Here is an 18489-nt window from a genome sequence, read left to right on the forward strand (position 1 = left end):
CCGAGAGGCAGCACCAGCACAGGGCACCGAGTCCAGAGGTCTAACGTTAGGAAGCTTGGGTTCAAATCTGGGATCTCAGTCCCCTCGCCTTGGGCAGGTCGTTCCAGTGTTTGGAGCCTCCTGGGGTAATTGCAGCGAAACTTGCAGGGCTGTAGAGGAGAGAGTGCATTCGTGAAACTAATGCCTGTGCAGAGCCAGGGCTCAGCAGATGGGAGCTTCCTGCATGCTCCTTGCCTGGGGCTTTGCCCCTCAGCGGGAGTCAGGGCCCGAGGTACAGTCAAGAGGGCCCCGCAGGCCAGAGACCAAGTGCAGGAGGGCTCCCTCCTGCCAGCACCGGGCCCATCCCATTCCCCTGCCTGGGCGGAGTGTACAGCAGCGGGGGCGGGCCCGGCCTCCAGCTGCAGGGTGCTGCCCGCTCTGTATTTGCAACCCACTGTCCCCAAGCCTGTGGGCATAATAGGGCCCATGGGAGAGGCTCACCCCAGGAGAACACCCCTGCCCACGAGCTCTGTGGGGCCCCAGGCCGCTCCTTAGGAGCAGATACACCTCTGATCCCAGCACGTTTGCCCAGCCTCGTGTGAAGAAAGAAACGCAAGACCTAAGGACAGGAATTGATGGTAACCAAAGAGCACGGGCCCTGAACTCTCAGCTCTGGCCTCGAAACCCAGCTGTGGCATTCAGCTTCCTGAGCCTCAGTTTCCTCATCTGTGAGATGGGGTGATAAGCCTACTTCTCAGCATCGGCATACTGCAGGGAATGGCGCCAGGCCTGGCACAGAGTAAAAGTCAATAGTCCTCCCTGGTGGTGCAGTGGTTAAGAACCCGCCTGCCAATGCAGGGGACACGGGTTCGATCCCAGGTCCGGGAAGATCCCACATGCCAAGGAGCAACTAAGCCCGGGAACCACAACTTCTGAGCCTGCATGCCACAACTACTGAAGCCCGTGCGCCTAGAGCCCATGCTCCGCAACAAGAGAAGCCACCGCAATGAGAAGCCTGCGCACCGCAACGAAGAGTAGCCCCTGCTTGCCGCAACTACAGAAAGCCCGCGTGCAGCAATGAAGACCAAACGCAGCCAAAAAAAAAAAAAAAAAAAAAAAAGCCCACCATAAGTGAACTGTGGACATTTACAAAATGAAAAGAGGGACCGATAGGCCATCGCCTGCAAGTCTGTCTTCTGACAGGACTGGGAGCCCCTGGGGCCCAGGTTGGTCCTAATTGTGCAACAATGACAAGTCACAGGCAGGGGTACGCATCCTTGTTCACACAGCATGACTCAGAGGCAGTCTCCAAGGGCATTGCCAATCCTACCCTCAGGAGAGTCAAAATCTGGGAATTCCCTGGCGGTCCAGTGGTTAGGACTCGGCCCTTTCCCTGCCGAGGGCCCGGGTTCAATCCCTGGGCCGGGAACTAAGGTCCCGCAAGCCTTGCAGCATCACCAGAAACAAAAGAGCCAAAATCTAGGAATGGAGCGAAGGTATGCAGTCACCTAAAGGGACAGAAAGGGCTGGTCATTCCTGAGAGGCTACGCTCACTGACCCTAAGTTTCATCACCACCTTGGAACTAAGCCTGATCACTCCCATTCACCAAAGGCAAGACTGAGGTTCAAAGGGTCCAGTAATCATTTCTCTGGTGGTATGAGACAAACCATGTCACCTGTTCGTGGCTTAAAGCCGCGTCTGTGTGTTTGCTCCCAGGGCTGCATTCTGGGCAGGGCTTGGTGGGTGGCTCATTTCTGTTCCATGTGGTGTCTGCTGGAGCGGATCCACTGGCCCAGCCAAGATGGCCCTGCTGGTGGCCCGAATGGCCGGGGCCCGGTGGGCCTTGCTCTCCAGCGGTGTGGTTAGACTCTAACCCTCGGCGGTCCAGAGCTCCAGGAGAGCGCAGGCAGAAGCTGCCTGGCTTCCTAGGGCTGACTGGAACTGGAACACCCGTGTTCTACAGTCAAAGCAAGTCCCAGGACCATGCTGATGTGAGAGGCCGCACGCGGTCCAGTTACCCCAACCTAGGCCCACACATCTTGACAAAGCCAGGTGGGAAAGCTGGATTTGAATCAGGGTCATCTCCTTCCCATGCTTCCCATGCCCTTTCTCCAGGCTTTTGCACAGGCTGCGTGCTCAGCTGGAGACCCTCGTCCAGCCTTGACTTCACAGATTGGCCGAACTTCCGCCCATCCATCAGGAGACCTCACACTACCTGGGAGACTTTTCCGAGCTCCAGAATCCTCCCTTGCATTCACAGGGCAGCCTCTACATCCTTGATCACACTGCACTGTCATTGCTGCTCACCTACCGGCCTCTCCAGTCAGAATGCAAGCTTGCACCTCGCACCCAGGGCCACGCCTGGCACACGGCAGGTGCTCTGGGGGTACCTGCCCAGTGAGGGAATCCAGAAAAGGGCATGCTGCTTCTACAGCACCTCAGAGCGCCTCCCACGTGACTTGTCATGGATCCTCAGACGGAGCTTAGCGTTCAGGATGTTTATCTGGAGGGTCCCTTGAAATTAACACCCATGCGAGGGATGGGAAGGAAACAGGAGTGTATGAAGAAGGTCCCGCGACAGCTCTGACCGGCCCCACGGGGGGTCCTAAGCCTACAATAGCCCATCAGCAGAGATGGCCAGACTTTGATATTTTGTGGGGATAGTCATTGGGGTCACCCCAACAGGGGGTTACCTTGGGCAAGGGGGCTCTGCAGCAGAGCCCCTGGGGTGGAAGGCTGCGGGCTGTCTGCTTGTAATCCTGCCTGTGGCTGGTGCAACAAATCCATCCGTGAAGGGGGATCTGAGTGGCAGGAGAGCAGTGGGGAGGTGGTGGGCCCTCAGAGCTGCCCAGAGGAAGTGGGGTGCCAGTTGTGACCAGTGGCTGGAGTGGGGGGGGGACACCTAGAGAGCAGAGTGAGGGAGGATTTGACTCACCCCCATGCTTGGGGGAGCTGGGAGTTCTGGGCCCCGGTCTCTGGGGCACGTCATTCGCTCTGAATACCAGTCTGGGATAGAACGCGCAGCTCTTCTGCGCCAGGCGCTGGACCAACGTGGGGATGGGGTGGGTGCGAATATCACTCGGGTGTGGGTCATGGCTCTTTGACCTCCACTCCCTCCTAACTGCCCCACCCCCATGACCCACTGTCCACACTCCTTCCAGACTGATCTTTCCAAAAGGCAGATCATACACGCAACTCCTCTGCTGAAAACACACTTAGAATAAAACCCCAGCTGCTTCTTTGCCGGGGCCTGCCAGGCCCTCTTTGATCTGCCCCACTCACCATGCCCGCCTCACCTCCTAAGCTCTCCCCTGGGTCACCCAGCCCCAGGCCATGCCAAAGCAGGTCAGCCGCAGGGCCTTGCTGGTTACTATTGCCCTGCCTAGAACCACTTTCCCTCCGGATATTCACAGAGGCATTTCCTCTGAATCTGTAAGGCCTCAGCTCAAGGTCACATCCTCTAGGAAGCCTTCTCTGATTACTCACTTGATGCATTTCTTTTTTAAAATATTTATTCAGCTAATATTTATTGAGCACTCACTATGTCCCAAGCACTTTTCTAGGCGGTGGGGATAAAACAGTGATTTAGAGTCCAAGCCTTGCCCTCTTGGAGACAATCCATACACAAGCATACATTAAAAAACAAAACAAAATACGATTTCTGAGAGTGTCACAGTGCTATGAAAAAGCAAGAGCAAGGTAAGGGTGCAGGCAGAGCAAGGTCGGGGTCCCTGACATCCAAGCTCACAGCGGCCTCTGCCCAACCGCGGTACCGCTCTGGGGACCCGCCCTGGGCACCCGCCCTGGGGCCGCGCGAGAGGGCGCGCGGAGGAGGCGCGTTGGTGACACACCGGGGCTGCGGTGATGGTTACCTGGGCCCCGCCCCCGGGGGCCGGGAGGGAGCCCGGGCCTCAGCCCCCGCCCGCGGCCACGCCGCCCGCTCGTGGTCGCCGCCCTGGAGGCGCGCTCGCTCCCGGGGAGGACGCGCCCGTGCGGGTCACCAGGTGAGGCGGCCGCTGGAGCCATCTCCCGGCCGCGCGGCCTGGGGGCGGGTCCGGCCTAGGCCCCGCCCCCAGGGCAGTCCATAAATGCGCGGGGGGCGGGCGGACCCAGCGGTCGGGAGCGCTGCTGGCAGGTGACCGAGAGAGGTCGGCGCGCCCCGCGTCCCGTCCGCCGCGCGCCTGGGTCGGGCCGGGCTCGGAGCCCCAGCCATGCTGTTCTGGCACACGCAGCCCGAGCACTACAACCAGCACAACTCCGGCAGCTACCTGCGGTAAGGGGCTTGCGCCGGGGTCCGCCGGCCGGGAGCGGGGCGGCCGGGCCGGGGGTCCCGAGCGCCCCCGCCCTTGGGGGACTGAGGGAGAGCCACCCAGAGTCCCGCCTGGCACCGACGGACCGACCCCAGCGGGACCCGACGCTCAGAGTTGGGGACCCCCCCGGGAGGCGGGTTTGCGGAGCCTGGTGCCCGCGGGGGCTGCTTCCCCGACGACCCCGGCGGGCGCAGAGCGCGCATCTCTGGCCGCAGCCTCTCCGGGGCCGTCCGCCTCCCTGTCTCTCCTCTCCCCGCTCGCGTCGGAGAAGAGGAAACTTCCTGCCGTCGGTCTAGAGCCTGTCCCGGGGAGTCTAGTTCCCTGCTCTTTGCCCCTCTCCGCCCGGTCCCTCTCCGAGCCTCGCGTCCTCTCCAGTGTCCTTGCTCCGGCCGAGGGGCGAGTGAGCGGCGAGCGCGGCCCTGCGCTGAGCCTGGCGGGCCGGCGGGGGCGGGCGAGGGCTTGGGAGGGACCGGGTGCCCCCTCCCACCAGGTGGTCTTGCGCGTGTAGGCCCGAGGCCCGCACGTTGATTGCCCTTGATGGAAATCTTTCTTCTTCTGCAGGGATTTGACTAGTGCTCTTCAAAGGGAAAAGTAAGTCCTGCCTGTCTTGCAAAGTTTTCTCCCCTGTCCCCTTGAAGGAAGTGGCACCTCCGTTAGCTTCAGTTCCTGGAGGATTGTTTTTCCCTGTTGTGCAGCTGGCCGGGTACTAATGGGCGGTCATTTCACTTTCTGAACTCGCCTGAACCAGCTGTAGCCTGTCTTTATTTCCATCCTAGTCACAGTTTATGAAATGTGCCTAATTTAACCCAAAGGGCATTTGGTGTGAGCTCAGAGAAAGTGAATTGTGGGACCTAGGTGGGAAGTCGCTGGTACAGACCGCCCCACAGTGAGAGCCTGTCCTGCATGCTTTATTTTATTTTTATTTTTGGTCCCTAGAAGTTCCAAGTCAGATTTAGCAGTCCAGGTGATTTGGAAATCCTGGCTTTTGGTAGATATTTGTCCAGTAGTCGTCCCCGAAGGCATCCCCATTCCAGAAGGCAAAGGAGTGATTGGATTTACGTGATATGTCTGCTGTGTTTTATCATGGGCCAGAGTGGTAGGGGATGGCAAAAGTCTAGGGTCTTAATTAAAGACTGATGGCTTCTCTGCAGACCATGGTGATGTCACCAGAGGGAGACTGCTCTGGGGGATGTTAAGCCCACCGGGAAGATTTTTTTTTTTTTTTTTTTGGCCATGCCTTGCGGCTTGCGGGGATCTTACTTCCCTGTGCCCCCTGCAGTGGAAGCGTGGAGTCCTAACCACTGGACCGCCAGGCAAGTCCCCTACTGGGCAGATGTTAATCCCTGGCAGAAGGCTGTGTCTATTCGCTTACTTGAAATGCTACAATGGGATACATTTATTGTACCTCACCATGCAGTTTTAGGTGTGATTTTGCCTGAATTTTATAGTTTGTGGCCATTCGGTATGTTGCCATAGCTTAGAAATAAGTTTGGAGGTGATCCTGAGTGGAGAAGTGAGTGTATTTAAAACTTCCTGGATACCGAAAATGTCATCCTTTTAGGGAATAATCCTCCTCTTGGGTGGGAGTTGCCCCTGCTCTGGAGATGGGATTTTGGGGACTACTGCAGATACCTTTTAGGAGTTTGGTATTGCATTCAGTGGGGTGAGGTGGGGTGGGAGTTGGGGTGAAAGGTGCCATAAAGCCATATGGGCTTCTGGGGTCGTTTGGGGAGCATGGATAAAAAAGCATGTTGGTCCACACTCTATTTTTTTTTTTCTTTTGGCCGCACCTAGCAGCATGCGGGAGCTTAGTTCCCCGACCAGGGATTGAACCCGCGCCCCCTGCAGTGGGAGTGTGGCGTACTAACCACTGGACGGCCAGGGAAGTCCCCACACTCTATTTTAATTTCACTTCTTGGAAGTTGGGGTGTTCACCCTTGGAGAGGTTGACCTCGGTGAACGCCAAGGTGAGGGCCAGTGAATATGCCTCTGGTCCCCCTGGCTCTAGAGCGAAGGTCTTGTCCTTTTGTTGAGTTTGTGCATTTTATTTTTGGTCCTCTCCTCACTGAGCAGCACCTCTGCAAGTTGTCTCACCTTCCCAGGTAGTGGCCTGTACTCCCTTCTTCCCTCCTTCTGTTTCATGTCCTGGTGACTTTATTCCTCAGCAAATAAGGATGCCAGGCTTGAAACAAGTTACTGTTGAGTGATAGCTCTTACCCACCCTCCTCCCTGCATCCCTCCCTTTTTTTAAATTTAAAGGCACCAGCCCATGGATTATTAACTTAACGTGGTCTGGGCAAACACAAAATTATGCAATCGCCCGGGAAGCAGGCCTGCCTGCTTCTCCCCTGTTCCTAGATAACCTCTTGGGCTGGGAGTGTGCCCCGGTCCGGGCAAAGGAAGGTGTGGGGTGGGAGAGCCAGGGCCGCGGATGGTGACAGGGGTGGCCCCCCCACAGGGGAGGTTTTCCACGTGAGCCCCAAGCCAGACTTTTCCTTCTGAGAGTTGGTCCGACACGTTGGGGTGTGTGCCGGGTCTGTGTTTTAGAGATACTCGTTTATGGTGCTGTATGAGGAGCAGATTATAGCAGTGACTCTGCTGTTTATATAGTGAAGTGGGGTCAGTGAATCTGATTCAGAACCCAGGATGCTCAGAGGGCAGAGGGTTATTAAGATAAGGGCACGGGCACTTTTTTGGCATCGGTGTCCGTGCCATAATCTGTTCCTAATCCAGAGAGCTTAACCAAGTCTCTCCTGCTTGCAGGTCATTCATGTTCCCAACGATTTCTCTTTTCCTTGGGAAGACACTTAAGAAATACATCTAGAAACAAGTTCTCCAGTCCTAGGCTGATGTGAGGCTGATTTTTTGGATCTGATGGGGATTTTTGTTTAGAGGTGGAGGAAAAGAATCTTTGAGCATCTCAATATTTTCCATTTGGATAAGAAAACTGAACAGAAACCAAGGTCCTTCTTGTTTTGCGTTTAGGAGATATTAGTATGACACTTAAAATAGGGCTTATGGGCCAGCTGTCCTTTTTTTTTAGAAGGGTGGAGGGTTGTCTCAGTTTGGGTGGGTGAAGCAAACAGTTTCTCCATTTGCATGGTTTACAGAGTCCGGAGGACAGGAAGTTGTCTTGGTCTGAGAAGTGGCCAATACTGGAACAGTTTATTTAAAAAGATGAAAAATTTTGTTCGGGTTCTTATTCTAAAAGCCAGACTCTTGCAGATGGCAACCAGGCGGCACCTGAATAAATCTCTCGAAGGTCATGGCGTGAAAGTAGAATCATCCAGGATTGGTCTCCCTCATTGGAAAGCATCTGAGAGTATCTGTGACACGCGGTGTGGTAGGCTGAACCCGCTTGCTGCACCATGCTGGGCTGCGTTGCCCTTGACACCAAGGTTGGCCACTTGGCCTTGTCTTTGCGAATGGGCTCCGGGGACCCTGCTCCTGACCCCTCCCTCCTGTGTTGCAGCGACGTCCTCGCTCTGCCCATCTTCAAGCAGGAGGAGCCCCAGCTGTCCCCCGAGAACGAGGCCCGCCTGCCGCCCCTGCAGTATGTGCTGTGTGCCGCCACGTCCCCAGCTGTGAAGCTGCACGAAGAGACTTTGACCTACCTCAACCAAGGTAGTGCTGGCGCACCGGGCCAGGGTGGAGCCTGGGGCCTGGGGAGACCGCCCAGGAGTGGGGAGTTGACCTGAATGACCCATTTGGGCCTGTTACCTCGTCAGGGTGGGAGAGTTGGGATTCGGGAAAGGAGCTCTGGTGTCCTAGCTGTGAGACTTCCTGAGCCTCAGCGTTTTCATCTGAGAAATGGACACATCAGCTATGTTGCACTCAGGCCAAATGAGTGAAGGTTCACATTCCTCGTATGGGCCCTCCAGGGAGCAGATGATACTCAGTGATTGGCAACCGTACTTATAATTACTACTTGCTGCGACCACACCTGGTGTCCTTTCCCGGACATAGATTGAGCACCTTTGGTATACAAGGTCAGCTGCCCTTTCTGGAGCTGCACCCGGCAGTGATGGGAAGGCCCATCCTAACGCAGCCCAAGGCCCGGATTCCACACGTACCAGGCAGGAGCCCTTTGTGGCGATGGGGGCAAGCATGCTCACCGTGTCCTGGGAGAAATGGCACGGGCTTTTGACTTTGCTTTGCAGCCCCAGTGCTTCCCAGCTCTATGGCTTTTCCTCTGAGCCTCAATGTGTTCACGTGTGAAATGAGAAGTGTCATTTTGTGAGGTTTGAGAGGATGAAGGCGCGTGAAGTGCCTGTTCCATTTCTCATGTCCTTTATCAGGACCCGTGGACCAGTGGCCTAACCGGTGGTGTTTTTGTGGTTTCTGTATGCTATGTGCCTGTGTTTATTGCCCTTCCCCTCTGGGTCACCTCAGACGCCCTGGCATCCAGTGGATTAGTTGCCCCTGTGTTTAAAGTGAGCAGAGCCAAGGGGCAGGGGGATGCAGTACTTTCTGGAAGGGCAGGGGATGGCAGTGTGTTTGCAGTTTATCTTCCACGGGTGGCCTCCTTTCTGCAGAGCTCTGGCTTCCCGATCTGGGGAGCCAGCCGGGGGTGGAAGTCCAGCCTGACCATCAGGCTTACCTCTGACAGCTCAGCTTGCCAGATTCTGGGCCAGGAACCAGCTCAGAATCAGCAGGTGGCTCGGCTTTGGCCTCTAGATGTGGCCAGGGCAAGGGCATGCTTATCCCTGGGGGTGGCTCTGGGGCCTCAGCTGGTTGCCAAGCCAAGCTCGGTCAGCTGTGGGTGCCTGGCTCAGGCCCTGCGATCTATGTTCCATCTGCTGAGGCTGGTGACCGCTGACGGCAGGTGAGCTGGCCGTGTGGAAGAACGCCTCTGTGTGTCTGTGCTTGTTTAGGGAAAGGCTTTGGCCATTTTCCTTTCTCTTTCACACAAGGTCAAACGCTACCAACTTGTATATCTTGGAGCAGTGGTTTTCCCCTCTGGGCCTCTGCTCTCTTGCCTAAGTGCAGCATGAAGAAACTGGGTGAGGTTTACAGAGAGCTGAGGTCTGGGGGGGTTCTTGTTCCTGGCCCATCCTGGGGTCAGAGGCCCTGCTGGCCCAGCCGCTGGCCCAGTGTGCCCGCCTCCCCCCCTCCCCCATCCGTAAGGCCTTTGACTGCCCCACCTACCTTCCCTCCACCCCATCCCTCCTTTCTTTCAGTCAACTTTCAACAGTGTTTGGCAGTCAACACACTAGGTCTTTTTAAAAGAGTTATCCTTTGCTAATATAGAGAAGATAAAAGAGGCAAAAAGAGTTGCCCCGTGTTAATTTAGTGTATTTGCTTTAGGTCTTTTTTTAAGTTATATGTTCCTGATTAATTTTTTAAAATAAATTTATTTTAATTTTTGACTACGGTGGGTCTTTGCTGCTGCGCGTGGGCTTTCTCTAGCTGCGGCGAGCAGGGGCTACTCTTCGTTGCGGTGCGCGGGTGTCTCACTGCGGTGGCTTCTCTTGTTGCAGAGCACGGGCTCTAGGCGCACGGGCTCAGTAGTCGTGGCACGCGGGCTCAGTAGTTGTGGCACACGGGCTCAGTAGTTGTGGCTCGCAAGCTCTAGAGCGCAGGCTCAGTAGTTGTGGTGCACGGGCTTAGTTGCTCTGTAGCATCTGGGATCTTCCCAGACCAGGGATTGAACCCGTGTCCCCTGCATTGACAGGCGGATTCTTAACCACTGTGCCACCAGGGAAGTCCCCACAGGGCTTAATCTTAAACTAGCATTTAGGTGTAACCTCATTGTTAATGTGGTTGAATGTTTAAAAAATATTTATTGGTCTTTTAAATTTCTCCATCAGTTAAATTCATGTTCTTTGCACATTTCTTATTGGGATGGTTCCATCTCACGGATTGTAAGAGCATACCCTATATGAAGAATATTAACCTTTTAGCTGCCATATATTGGAAACAATTTTTTCCCTGGCCATTTAACCATATTTATTTTGTGATAACTGTATTTATGGTGTGAGATGTATGTCATGGATAGAAATTGACTTTCAGCATCTATTGTCAAGTCTTTCAGTTTTCTAAAATTATTTTTCTTTTATGTTTAGAATGCCTGCCCGCCCCAAAATCGGCTTAGTGGTTTCCTAAAGTTCATGTAATGGTTTCTAAATTTTAACATTGCAATGTGCTTGGAATTCTTTTGGAAACAATAATTAGTCACTTAATGATGATTTTGGATTATTACTATATAAAATATATGTATTTCTTTTTTTCTCCCAGCTTTACCAGTGGAATTTATACTTTCATACGTTACATTTGGAGTTTGTGACGTGATGTAAAAGTCTAAGTTTACTTATTTTTCTAAATAGTTGACCTACTAGTTAATGCCTAGTTTACCTCTTATTCTCACTGGTTTAAATGCCACTTTCGAAACATTTAAAAAGCTATATTCTAAACTATTGGTCCAGAAACAGACACTTGTGTAGATGTTTGTCCTGTACACCTGATTGTGCCCCATTTCTAGTTGAACTAATTGTAGCTTGGACGTATGTTTCCCTTTCTGGGAGTAGAAGTTCCTTTTATCATTCTTCTTAGCCATTCTTAGTCACCTATTCTTACAGATGGATTTTACAACCATTGAATCTTCCTTCTATACTTTTTAAAAAAACATTTATGAGATCATATACTTTATAAAGTTGTTTCTTACTTTTATTAAATACTATTCTTGTAATATTTTCTATTATAAAGCCTCTTAGACATCATTTAAAATGTCTGCATAATATTTCACTATTTTCTTTTATTATTTAAGACTGATTATGGTCATAACTGCTGGGATGAAATATACAATGTAATTACTTGAGTGCCTGTCTCCCATAATAGAATGGAAGCTCTGTGAGGGCAGAGCCGTATCTATGTTTTTAACATTGTATCCCCAGCGTTAAGCTTGGTGCCTTGATAGTAGATGCTCTGTAAATATTCAGAAAATTTAAAAATAAGCATGATTTATTTTATTTCCATTTCACTTTTTTCTCTCTCTTTTTGTTTTTTGTTGCTATTATCAGTAATGCTGTACTGGATATCTTTTTCAATATACCTTATTTAAAGTAGCTTCTATGCCTATGTCATATGACAAATAAGCATCAGTTTAAAAAAAAAAGGAGCTTTGACATATCAGTCAACAGTCAGAACCTTTCTGTTTAATTAAAAAGTTTGCTATTAAGTGTTTAATGTTTATTGCATTGGCTCTATGATGTTTAGGGCACTGTTTCTCTGAGGCCATCCCATGTCTTCTTTCTTGTAATGATGTGTTTAAGGTTCTCCGAAGACATGGAGGGGATGCTGGATCTGTAAATGAAAAAGTCATTTAAACCATTGGATGCTCATTTTTCAGTGCAGTGTCAGACCAATGCACTCACATCATGGCTTGGATAAGGTGTATTCCTTGTGGGTGTCTTATCACCAAGCCCAACGGCTAGTTTTGGATACAGTGAAAATGGTTTGAGAATCAAAGTACGTGCACTTCCCCTGAAATGGAGTCCTAAGGAGAAGGGGTAGACAGCTGTTGAATGGAGGTCTGCAAACTCCCAGGCCAATCTCTTCGTCAGTGGTCGAAGGTCACTGTGGAGACATCTTTCCCGAAGGCTGTAGCCGGAGGGAAGGGATGAAGTAGGTAAGGTGGTGGGAGAGTCAGGGAGATCAGAAGAAAGAGGACCCCAGGCAATCTGTGTAGGCAATTCTGGCTTTGAGATAAGAACAGCTTTGCAAGAATGGCTCGTTGTGGAGAAAACTTTGGAATTTCCTACCAAAGCAACTCTTCGATCTTAAATATAGTGATGGATTTTTCCAACAGTCTTACGTTCATTCATTCATGGAATAAAACTTCCTGTCCGTTGGAAAGAGAGGATGGTTCAGTGAGAGAGAGAAAAGCCACGTGCAAAGGCAAGAACGGGCAGGGTGTGGGTGCATTTAAGCACGCTGTTTATGAAGAATCCTAAGCGATTCAGTATGACTAGGGTTTGGAACATGAGGAGGGGTATGAATGATATATGGCTGGAGAGGTAGACCAGATAGCCAAGATCTCCTGCTGCCTTGCTGAGGCTGAGCTATTGGGCAGCCCGCCCTGGGCAGGTCATTTAAACAACCTCCCAGTGCTTGCAACTCCTCATGTGTAAAAGGAAGGAAATAGAATCCCTACCAAGTACGTGCTACTACGTAGCTAAAATGAGTTAATGCGGGCAGAGCACTGAAAACAGTGTCTGGCACTTTATATGAACTCACATATTAGCTATTATTAATAGTAAAGTGGATACATGTTTCCCCCTAGTCCTATTAGGAAGTTAACATGGTCATCAAATTGGGACCTTGATGTATTTTATTTTATTTTTTGCTGCTTTAATCCTTTCTTTTCCTAATTGAAAGATTAACACAGGGTTGGTTCTAGAACTAAGAATTGTACCTCTTAGAACTGAAAGGTGGTCGCTTTGGAATAGGTTAAAGGCAGGAAGGCCTGCTGACCTTTTCTGTTAGTTTTTCATTCCCTGTACCACCAGATAATAGACATAACCTGCAGGAGACATTCCTATGCAGGATGTTAAAATACTGTCTTTAAAATTGTGATCACAGAAAGCGCTGGACTCCTACAAGATGTGAGTTGTTGTGTTAGGGATTACTCTAATTGCGAGGTGAGGACCCTAGCCTTTAGAATTCCCAAAGCACTTTCTGGTATTCTCTTTTGAGTAATTCCCCTAAAATGTATTATTCCCATTTTACAGGCCGAGAGAGGTGAACTCAGGCACACTTGGGGGGAGTGGTTGAGCACTGATGCGACAGTAAGGGGAATTCTGGGAGGGGCAGGCACCCACTTTTCCTAGGGCTCCCGACAGGCAGGATTCTAGGCTGGCACTTCCAGGAGCCATGCCTGCTGCCAGGAACGCCTGGTGCAGCTCTGAGGGGGCGCGTAGGAGCCTTGCAGGGGAGAAGCCCAGGAAGGAGCCGAAATGGAGCCGGGAGAAAATGCTTCCTCGAACAACACCAAAAACCCCATGATCAGTTTCTCCTACTCCACCCCCGCCCCTCAGGCTCTCCACCCACCGTGACCTGAGGGAATGGTCAGGAGATAAGAAAGCCCAGCGGGAAGTCTTGTTTTCCCAGATCCTAGAACTGAGGCAGCTTCTGCTCTAGGGGGATCACTTAACCTCTAAAATCCTCGGGTTCCTCACCTGTGGAATTGAGCCGGGTCCCATTTTGTGCGTTGCCTTGAAAATTAACTGAAGAACAAATGTCTGGCAAATGGTACGCCACATAGTTTCCCCTCTCCCCAATTATATCAGTGACTTTGAATTTAAGGAATGAGGCAAAGGATTAGTTACTTTGTTTGTTATCCTTCCTCCTTGGCTGAACTTTTCTTTCCAGATTAATTTTTAGCCTGAAGTTTGGGAATATAAACTGAGGAAACCAAATGACCCTTAAATACATTACTTTTTTTTTTTTTAATACTTTCTCCCTTATTCTTTGAATGTAAAAGTAGCACATACTTCTTGTTAGACAGAACAGCCAAACTGTACAGAAATTTGTACTCTAAAAAGCTTCCCATAATCCCACTTTCCAGATTTTTCTTAGTCATACATTAACCCGTGTATGTCTAATTATATAGGCACACATACATATGCACTTATAGGAATGTGTGTCTGTGTAAGAGAGATGAGATAATATTATGTGTATTTTTTTTTTTTTTTTAATGTGTATTGTTTTAGCAACTTGGTTCCTCCCCCCGCAAACAGTGTATCCTCAAAGTCTTTCCATGTGGGTACATTAAAAACAAACAAACAAAAAAGCTGATCTTTACTGGTTACATTGTGATCCATTGTATGGATGTTGTGTAATTTGTTCTCTTGAGGAACATTAGGCTTGTTTCCCTTTTTTTCATAATGACACCCAGCACTCTAGTGATCATCCATGTGCACGTATCTTTGTGCTTAAACAGGAGTGAGAATATCTGTAGAATAAATATCTAGAAATAGAATGGCCGGCACAACATTGTGATAGCATCTGCCATATTGCCATGCAATGGAGTCAATGGAGTTGCACCAATTTGTAGTTTTACGAACGATAACTATCTGAATAATTGTTCATTTCCTCCTCATTTACCATTGCTCCTCCATCCCTACACACCTGGAACGTAAACTCCCAGAGGGCAGAGACCCGTGTATCCTGCTTACTGCTAGTCCTAATACAGTGCCTGGCTCACAAAACTTCTTTGAATGAATGGAGAATGTCTATTTTTCTATCCTTTTGCCAACACTTTTTAACCTTTGTTAATTAGCGGGGAAAATATAAGGTATTCCTCAATACCTTCCTCACTTCCTCAATGATGCTGAATATTTTTTCATATTTGATTTGATTGTTTCTATGCTTGTTTGCCTTTCATCTGATTTACCCATTTTTCAAGTGGGATTTTTCATCCTTTTTTATTTATTTGTAAGGGCTCTTTGCCTGTGTGGGATAATGTGTTAGAAATATTTTCCCACGCTTTCATATATTTTATTCATTTTTCTTTCATTTGTTTGCTTGTTCTTTATTTTACATAATAAAAGCTTTAATGAATTTTTATGTGATCAGGCTTATTCGATTTTAATGTTTCACGTCCCATTTGGGAAAGGCCTTCTCCACTTTAAGATCTTAATAGTATTCACCTGTTTTTATTTTTTTATTTTTAAATTAAAAAAAATTTTTTTGTTTAATTTAAAAAACTTTTTGGCCACACTGTGCGGCTTGCAGGATCTTAGTTCCCTGACCAGAGATCGAACCCCAGTCCCAGCACTGAGAGCACTGAGTCCTAACTACTGGACCTCCAGGGAATTCCTTTTTTTAAAAAATCAAAAAAAATTTTTTTTATTCACCTGTTTTTTAGAAATGTTGTCCCCCCCACCCCCACCCCTGCCGCCAAACCTGGGTCTTTCACACTTTGGCACTTATTTTGGTATGGAAGGAATGAAGTGGGAATCCAACTCTGTTACTTTCCAAATGACCATCATATTGCCCCCAGATAACTTATTGAACAGGGAACTTTCATTTGGTAGAATATGCAGCCATTAAAAAGCATGAAGTAGATCCTTATGTATATCCATGAAGGATATTCAGCATGTGCTGTTAAATTAACAAAACAAAACAAAAAAACCTTTCTCTTTGTTGGTAACACCAATTTGGATAACGCTGTTAATTATCCCCGTTCTTAGAAACTTGGTGGCAGATTGAAAGCCAGGAATTTTGGAGCTGGATACACCCATGTTTCAATTCCTGGCTCTCTGTTCTTTCCCAAGTTACCAAACCTGTCAACTGTGTTTTCTGTAAAATACTTCAGGTGTTGTCTTGAGAATTAACTGAGGTATTGGTTATTGTTGTTTGTTTTTGCTGTGCCAGGATACTTTATTTTGGCTCCATAAAATTTGGAAATGTTTCCTCAGCAAAGAATTTTATAAACCACGCAACAAAGCTTAAATAAAAAACCCAGAAATTAAGGAACAAATGTTTTCCCAAATGTCAACTCCTCATAATTCATTTATGAATTAATCAGCTAATAAAAATACTAAGAAGTGAGCTGGGATTTTGGTTGTTGATTTGGTTTTTTTATTTCTTTGGTTTTTTTTTTTTAATAATGTTTTTCTTTTTTTTTTTAACATATATATATATATATACATATTTTAATTAATTAATTTATTTTATTTTTGGCCGCATTGGGTCTTCGTTGCTGTGCGCGGGCTTTCTCTAGTTGCGGTGAGCGGGGGCTACTCTTCATTGCAGTGTGCGGGCTTCTCATTGTGGTGGCTTCTCTTGTTGTGGAGCACGGGCTCTAGGCGTGCAGGCTTCAGTAGTTGTGGCACAAGGGCTCAGTAGTTGTGGCTCACGGGCTCTAGCGCGCAGGCTCAGTAGTTGTGGCACACGGTCTTAATTGCTCCGTGGCATGTGGTATCTTCCTGGACCAAGGCTCAAACCCATGTCCCCTGCATTAGCAGGCGGATTCTTAACCACTGCGCCACCAGGGAAGTCCCTATTTCTTTGTTTTTAAGACCAACATTTATTGAAATAAATAGGAGCTTCCTTGTACAGATTTCTTATCACAGCTCAGCTTAGAGAAATGATTTTTAATGTTTCAAAGGTCTCCTGGTCGTGTCAAATGTCAGTTGTGCTTTAAGCAATGGTGGACCATTTAATTAAATTAAGATAGAATACTTAGACAATCTAATTCCACGGGGTCCAATGAACTAGGAATGACATATTCTTAAGAATTATGTAAGGGAATTCCCTGGTGGTCCAGTGGTTAGGACTTGACGCTCTCACTGCCAGGGCCCCAGGTTCCATCCCTGGTCAGGGAACTGAGATCCTGCAAGCTGTGTGGTGCAGAAAAAAAAAAAAAAAAAGAAAAGAATTATGTTAAGAATTAAAGAAAACCAGACAGCTCAAGGTTAGGAATTTAACGCTTTTCTATGTATGGGGAGATGCAAGAGTCTGGGCTGATTAAAATCATTCCTTTGGTATGCACCTTAGCTACCTAGGGTCAGTATCCTATACTTTCTCATCCTGAGTCTCCTCGGGGTGCATCATTGGGGGGTGACTGCAGCGGCTGAGGCTGCAACATCCTTTGTTTACTGATGGCAGGCAACATTTCTTCATTGACCTCCAGAAACACTATATTAGAAATTATAATATGAGAACAAATGCAGCATCGATGAAGCAACGCATTAAATGGAGTTGGCCTCCATCAGGATTAATTTAAAGAGAAGACACATCAGCTGTTCTGCCGCACTGGTACGTGTTCGGAGGTGGGCTGCTGTAAATCTGAATCCAGCCTCCACATTATCCTGAATCATTGTGCTTTTTCTTTTGCTCCCCTGGGGACCTGATGATGCAGGGATGTCCCGATCTGTTTTCAATGGAGGTTTTATTATTTTTCAGGCATTGTGAGGCCAAAAGATAAGGAGACATTACCATGAAAAAGACAGTTTGTTACTCACGGTTCCGGAGTGGAAGGCCTTAGGGAGAAGCACCAGGGTCAGTCAGGAGGCAGAGGGAATGAGGGGAGAATCTGGGCAAGACCCTTTCTGGTGGTCTCTAGGGGAAGGAATGGGTGAGGCAGAGAAAGCAGGTTTAGGATTGGTTCTGGGAAAGAAAGGCTGTCCCTGGATGTCTGGTACCCACCCAGCTCTGGAGTGATTAGGGCAGGGGGCTGGTGGCCTGGAGTGTGACGTGCTGGGTAAACCTGATAGAGCAGGGGATGGGCTAGAGTGTGAACTCTAGGTTAGTTTGCATATGAAAAGCATCCTCTAGGCTAGTCATTTACTATCCCTGAGAATTGGCCAGCCCTGGGAGGGGCTGCCTACCCAGGGTTCACAGGGCTCCAGATGTCAAAGCATCAGAAACACATGGTTCATTTAAAATTACCTGACCTTCTTGGGCACTGCCTTGGGCTGCAGGTTGAGTTACAGGCACAAAGGGGCCACTTGGGAAAAGCTGGATTTCCTATTCTTTTTTTAAAAATTTCTTTTGGCCTTGTCGCGCAGCTTGTGGGATCTTAGTTCCCCGACCAGGGGTTGAACCCACGCCCTTGGCAGTGAGAACGCAGAGTCCTAACCCTGGACCGCCAGGGAATTCCCTGGATTTCTCATTCTAAGTCAGCCATTTTCACTTGTGAGCGTTTTCCCCCCTTCAGACTGAGCTTTCTCTCAGGCTATACAACCATCCACAAACTCTCTTTCCTTTTTTTTTCCTAATTGAAGTACAGTTGATTTACAATGTTGTGTTAGTTTTTGCTGTACAGCAAAGTGATTCAGCTGTACATATATATACATTTATTCTTTTTAAAAATTAATTAGTTAATTAATTTTTGGCTTCGTTGGGTCTTTGTTGCTGTTCACGGGCTTTCTGTCTGGTTGCAGTGAGCGGGGGCTACTCTTCGTTGTGGTGCGCGGGCTTCTCATTGCGGTGGCTTCTCTTGTTGTGGAGCATGGGCTCCAGGCGCACAGGCTTCAGTAGTTGCTGCACACGGGCTCAGTGGTTGTGGCGCACGGACTCTAGGGCGCAGGCTCAGTAGTTGTGGCTCACGGGCTTAGTTGCTCCGCGGCATGGGGGATCTTCCCGGACCAGGGATCGAACCTGTGTCCCCTGCATTGGCAGGCAGATTCTCAACCACTCCGCCACCAGGGAAAACCCTCTCTCAATATTTTTTTAAGGAAATATTTAAGTTAA

The 18489-nt window shown here is 49.0% G+C and overlaps 1 protein-coding gene across 2 annotated transcripts in view; it reads left to right on the top strand.

Moving 5' to 3' along the window:
* The first annotated feature begins 4041 nt into the window (after positions 1-4041).
* TFCP2L1 (transcription factor CP2 like 1) overlaps positions 4042-18489 on the top strand; it is a 62328-nt gene continuing 47880 nt past the window's right edge. The window contains exons 1-3 of one of the 2 annotated variants that reach the window (XM_082465910.1): positions 4042-4253; positions 4852-4881; positions 7763-7914. In XM_082465910.1, the coding sequence (XP_082322036.1) occupies positions 4192-4253; positions 4852-4881; positions 7763-7914 (244 nt within the window). In that variant the 5' untranslated portion in view covers positions 4042-4191. The remainder of the gene's footprint in view (positions 4254-4851; positions 4882-7762; positions 7915-18489) is intronic. The other variant, XM_082465911.1, reaches the window with a different exon arrangement.

The sequence above is a fragment of the Balaenoptera physalus genome (genome assembly GCF_965194825.1).
Source record: "Balaenoptera physalus genome assembly, chromosome: 6".
NCBI lineage: Eukaryota > Metazoa > Chordata > Mammalia > Artiodactyla > Balaenopteridae > Balaenoptera > Balaenoptera physalus.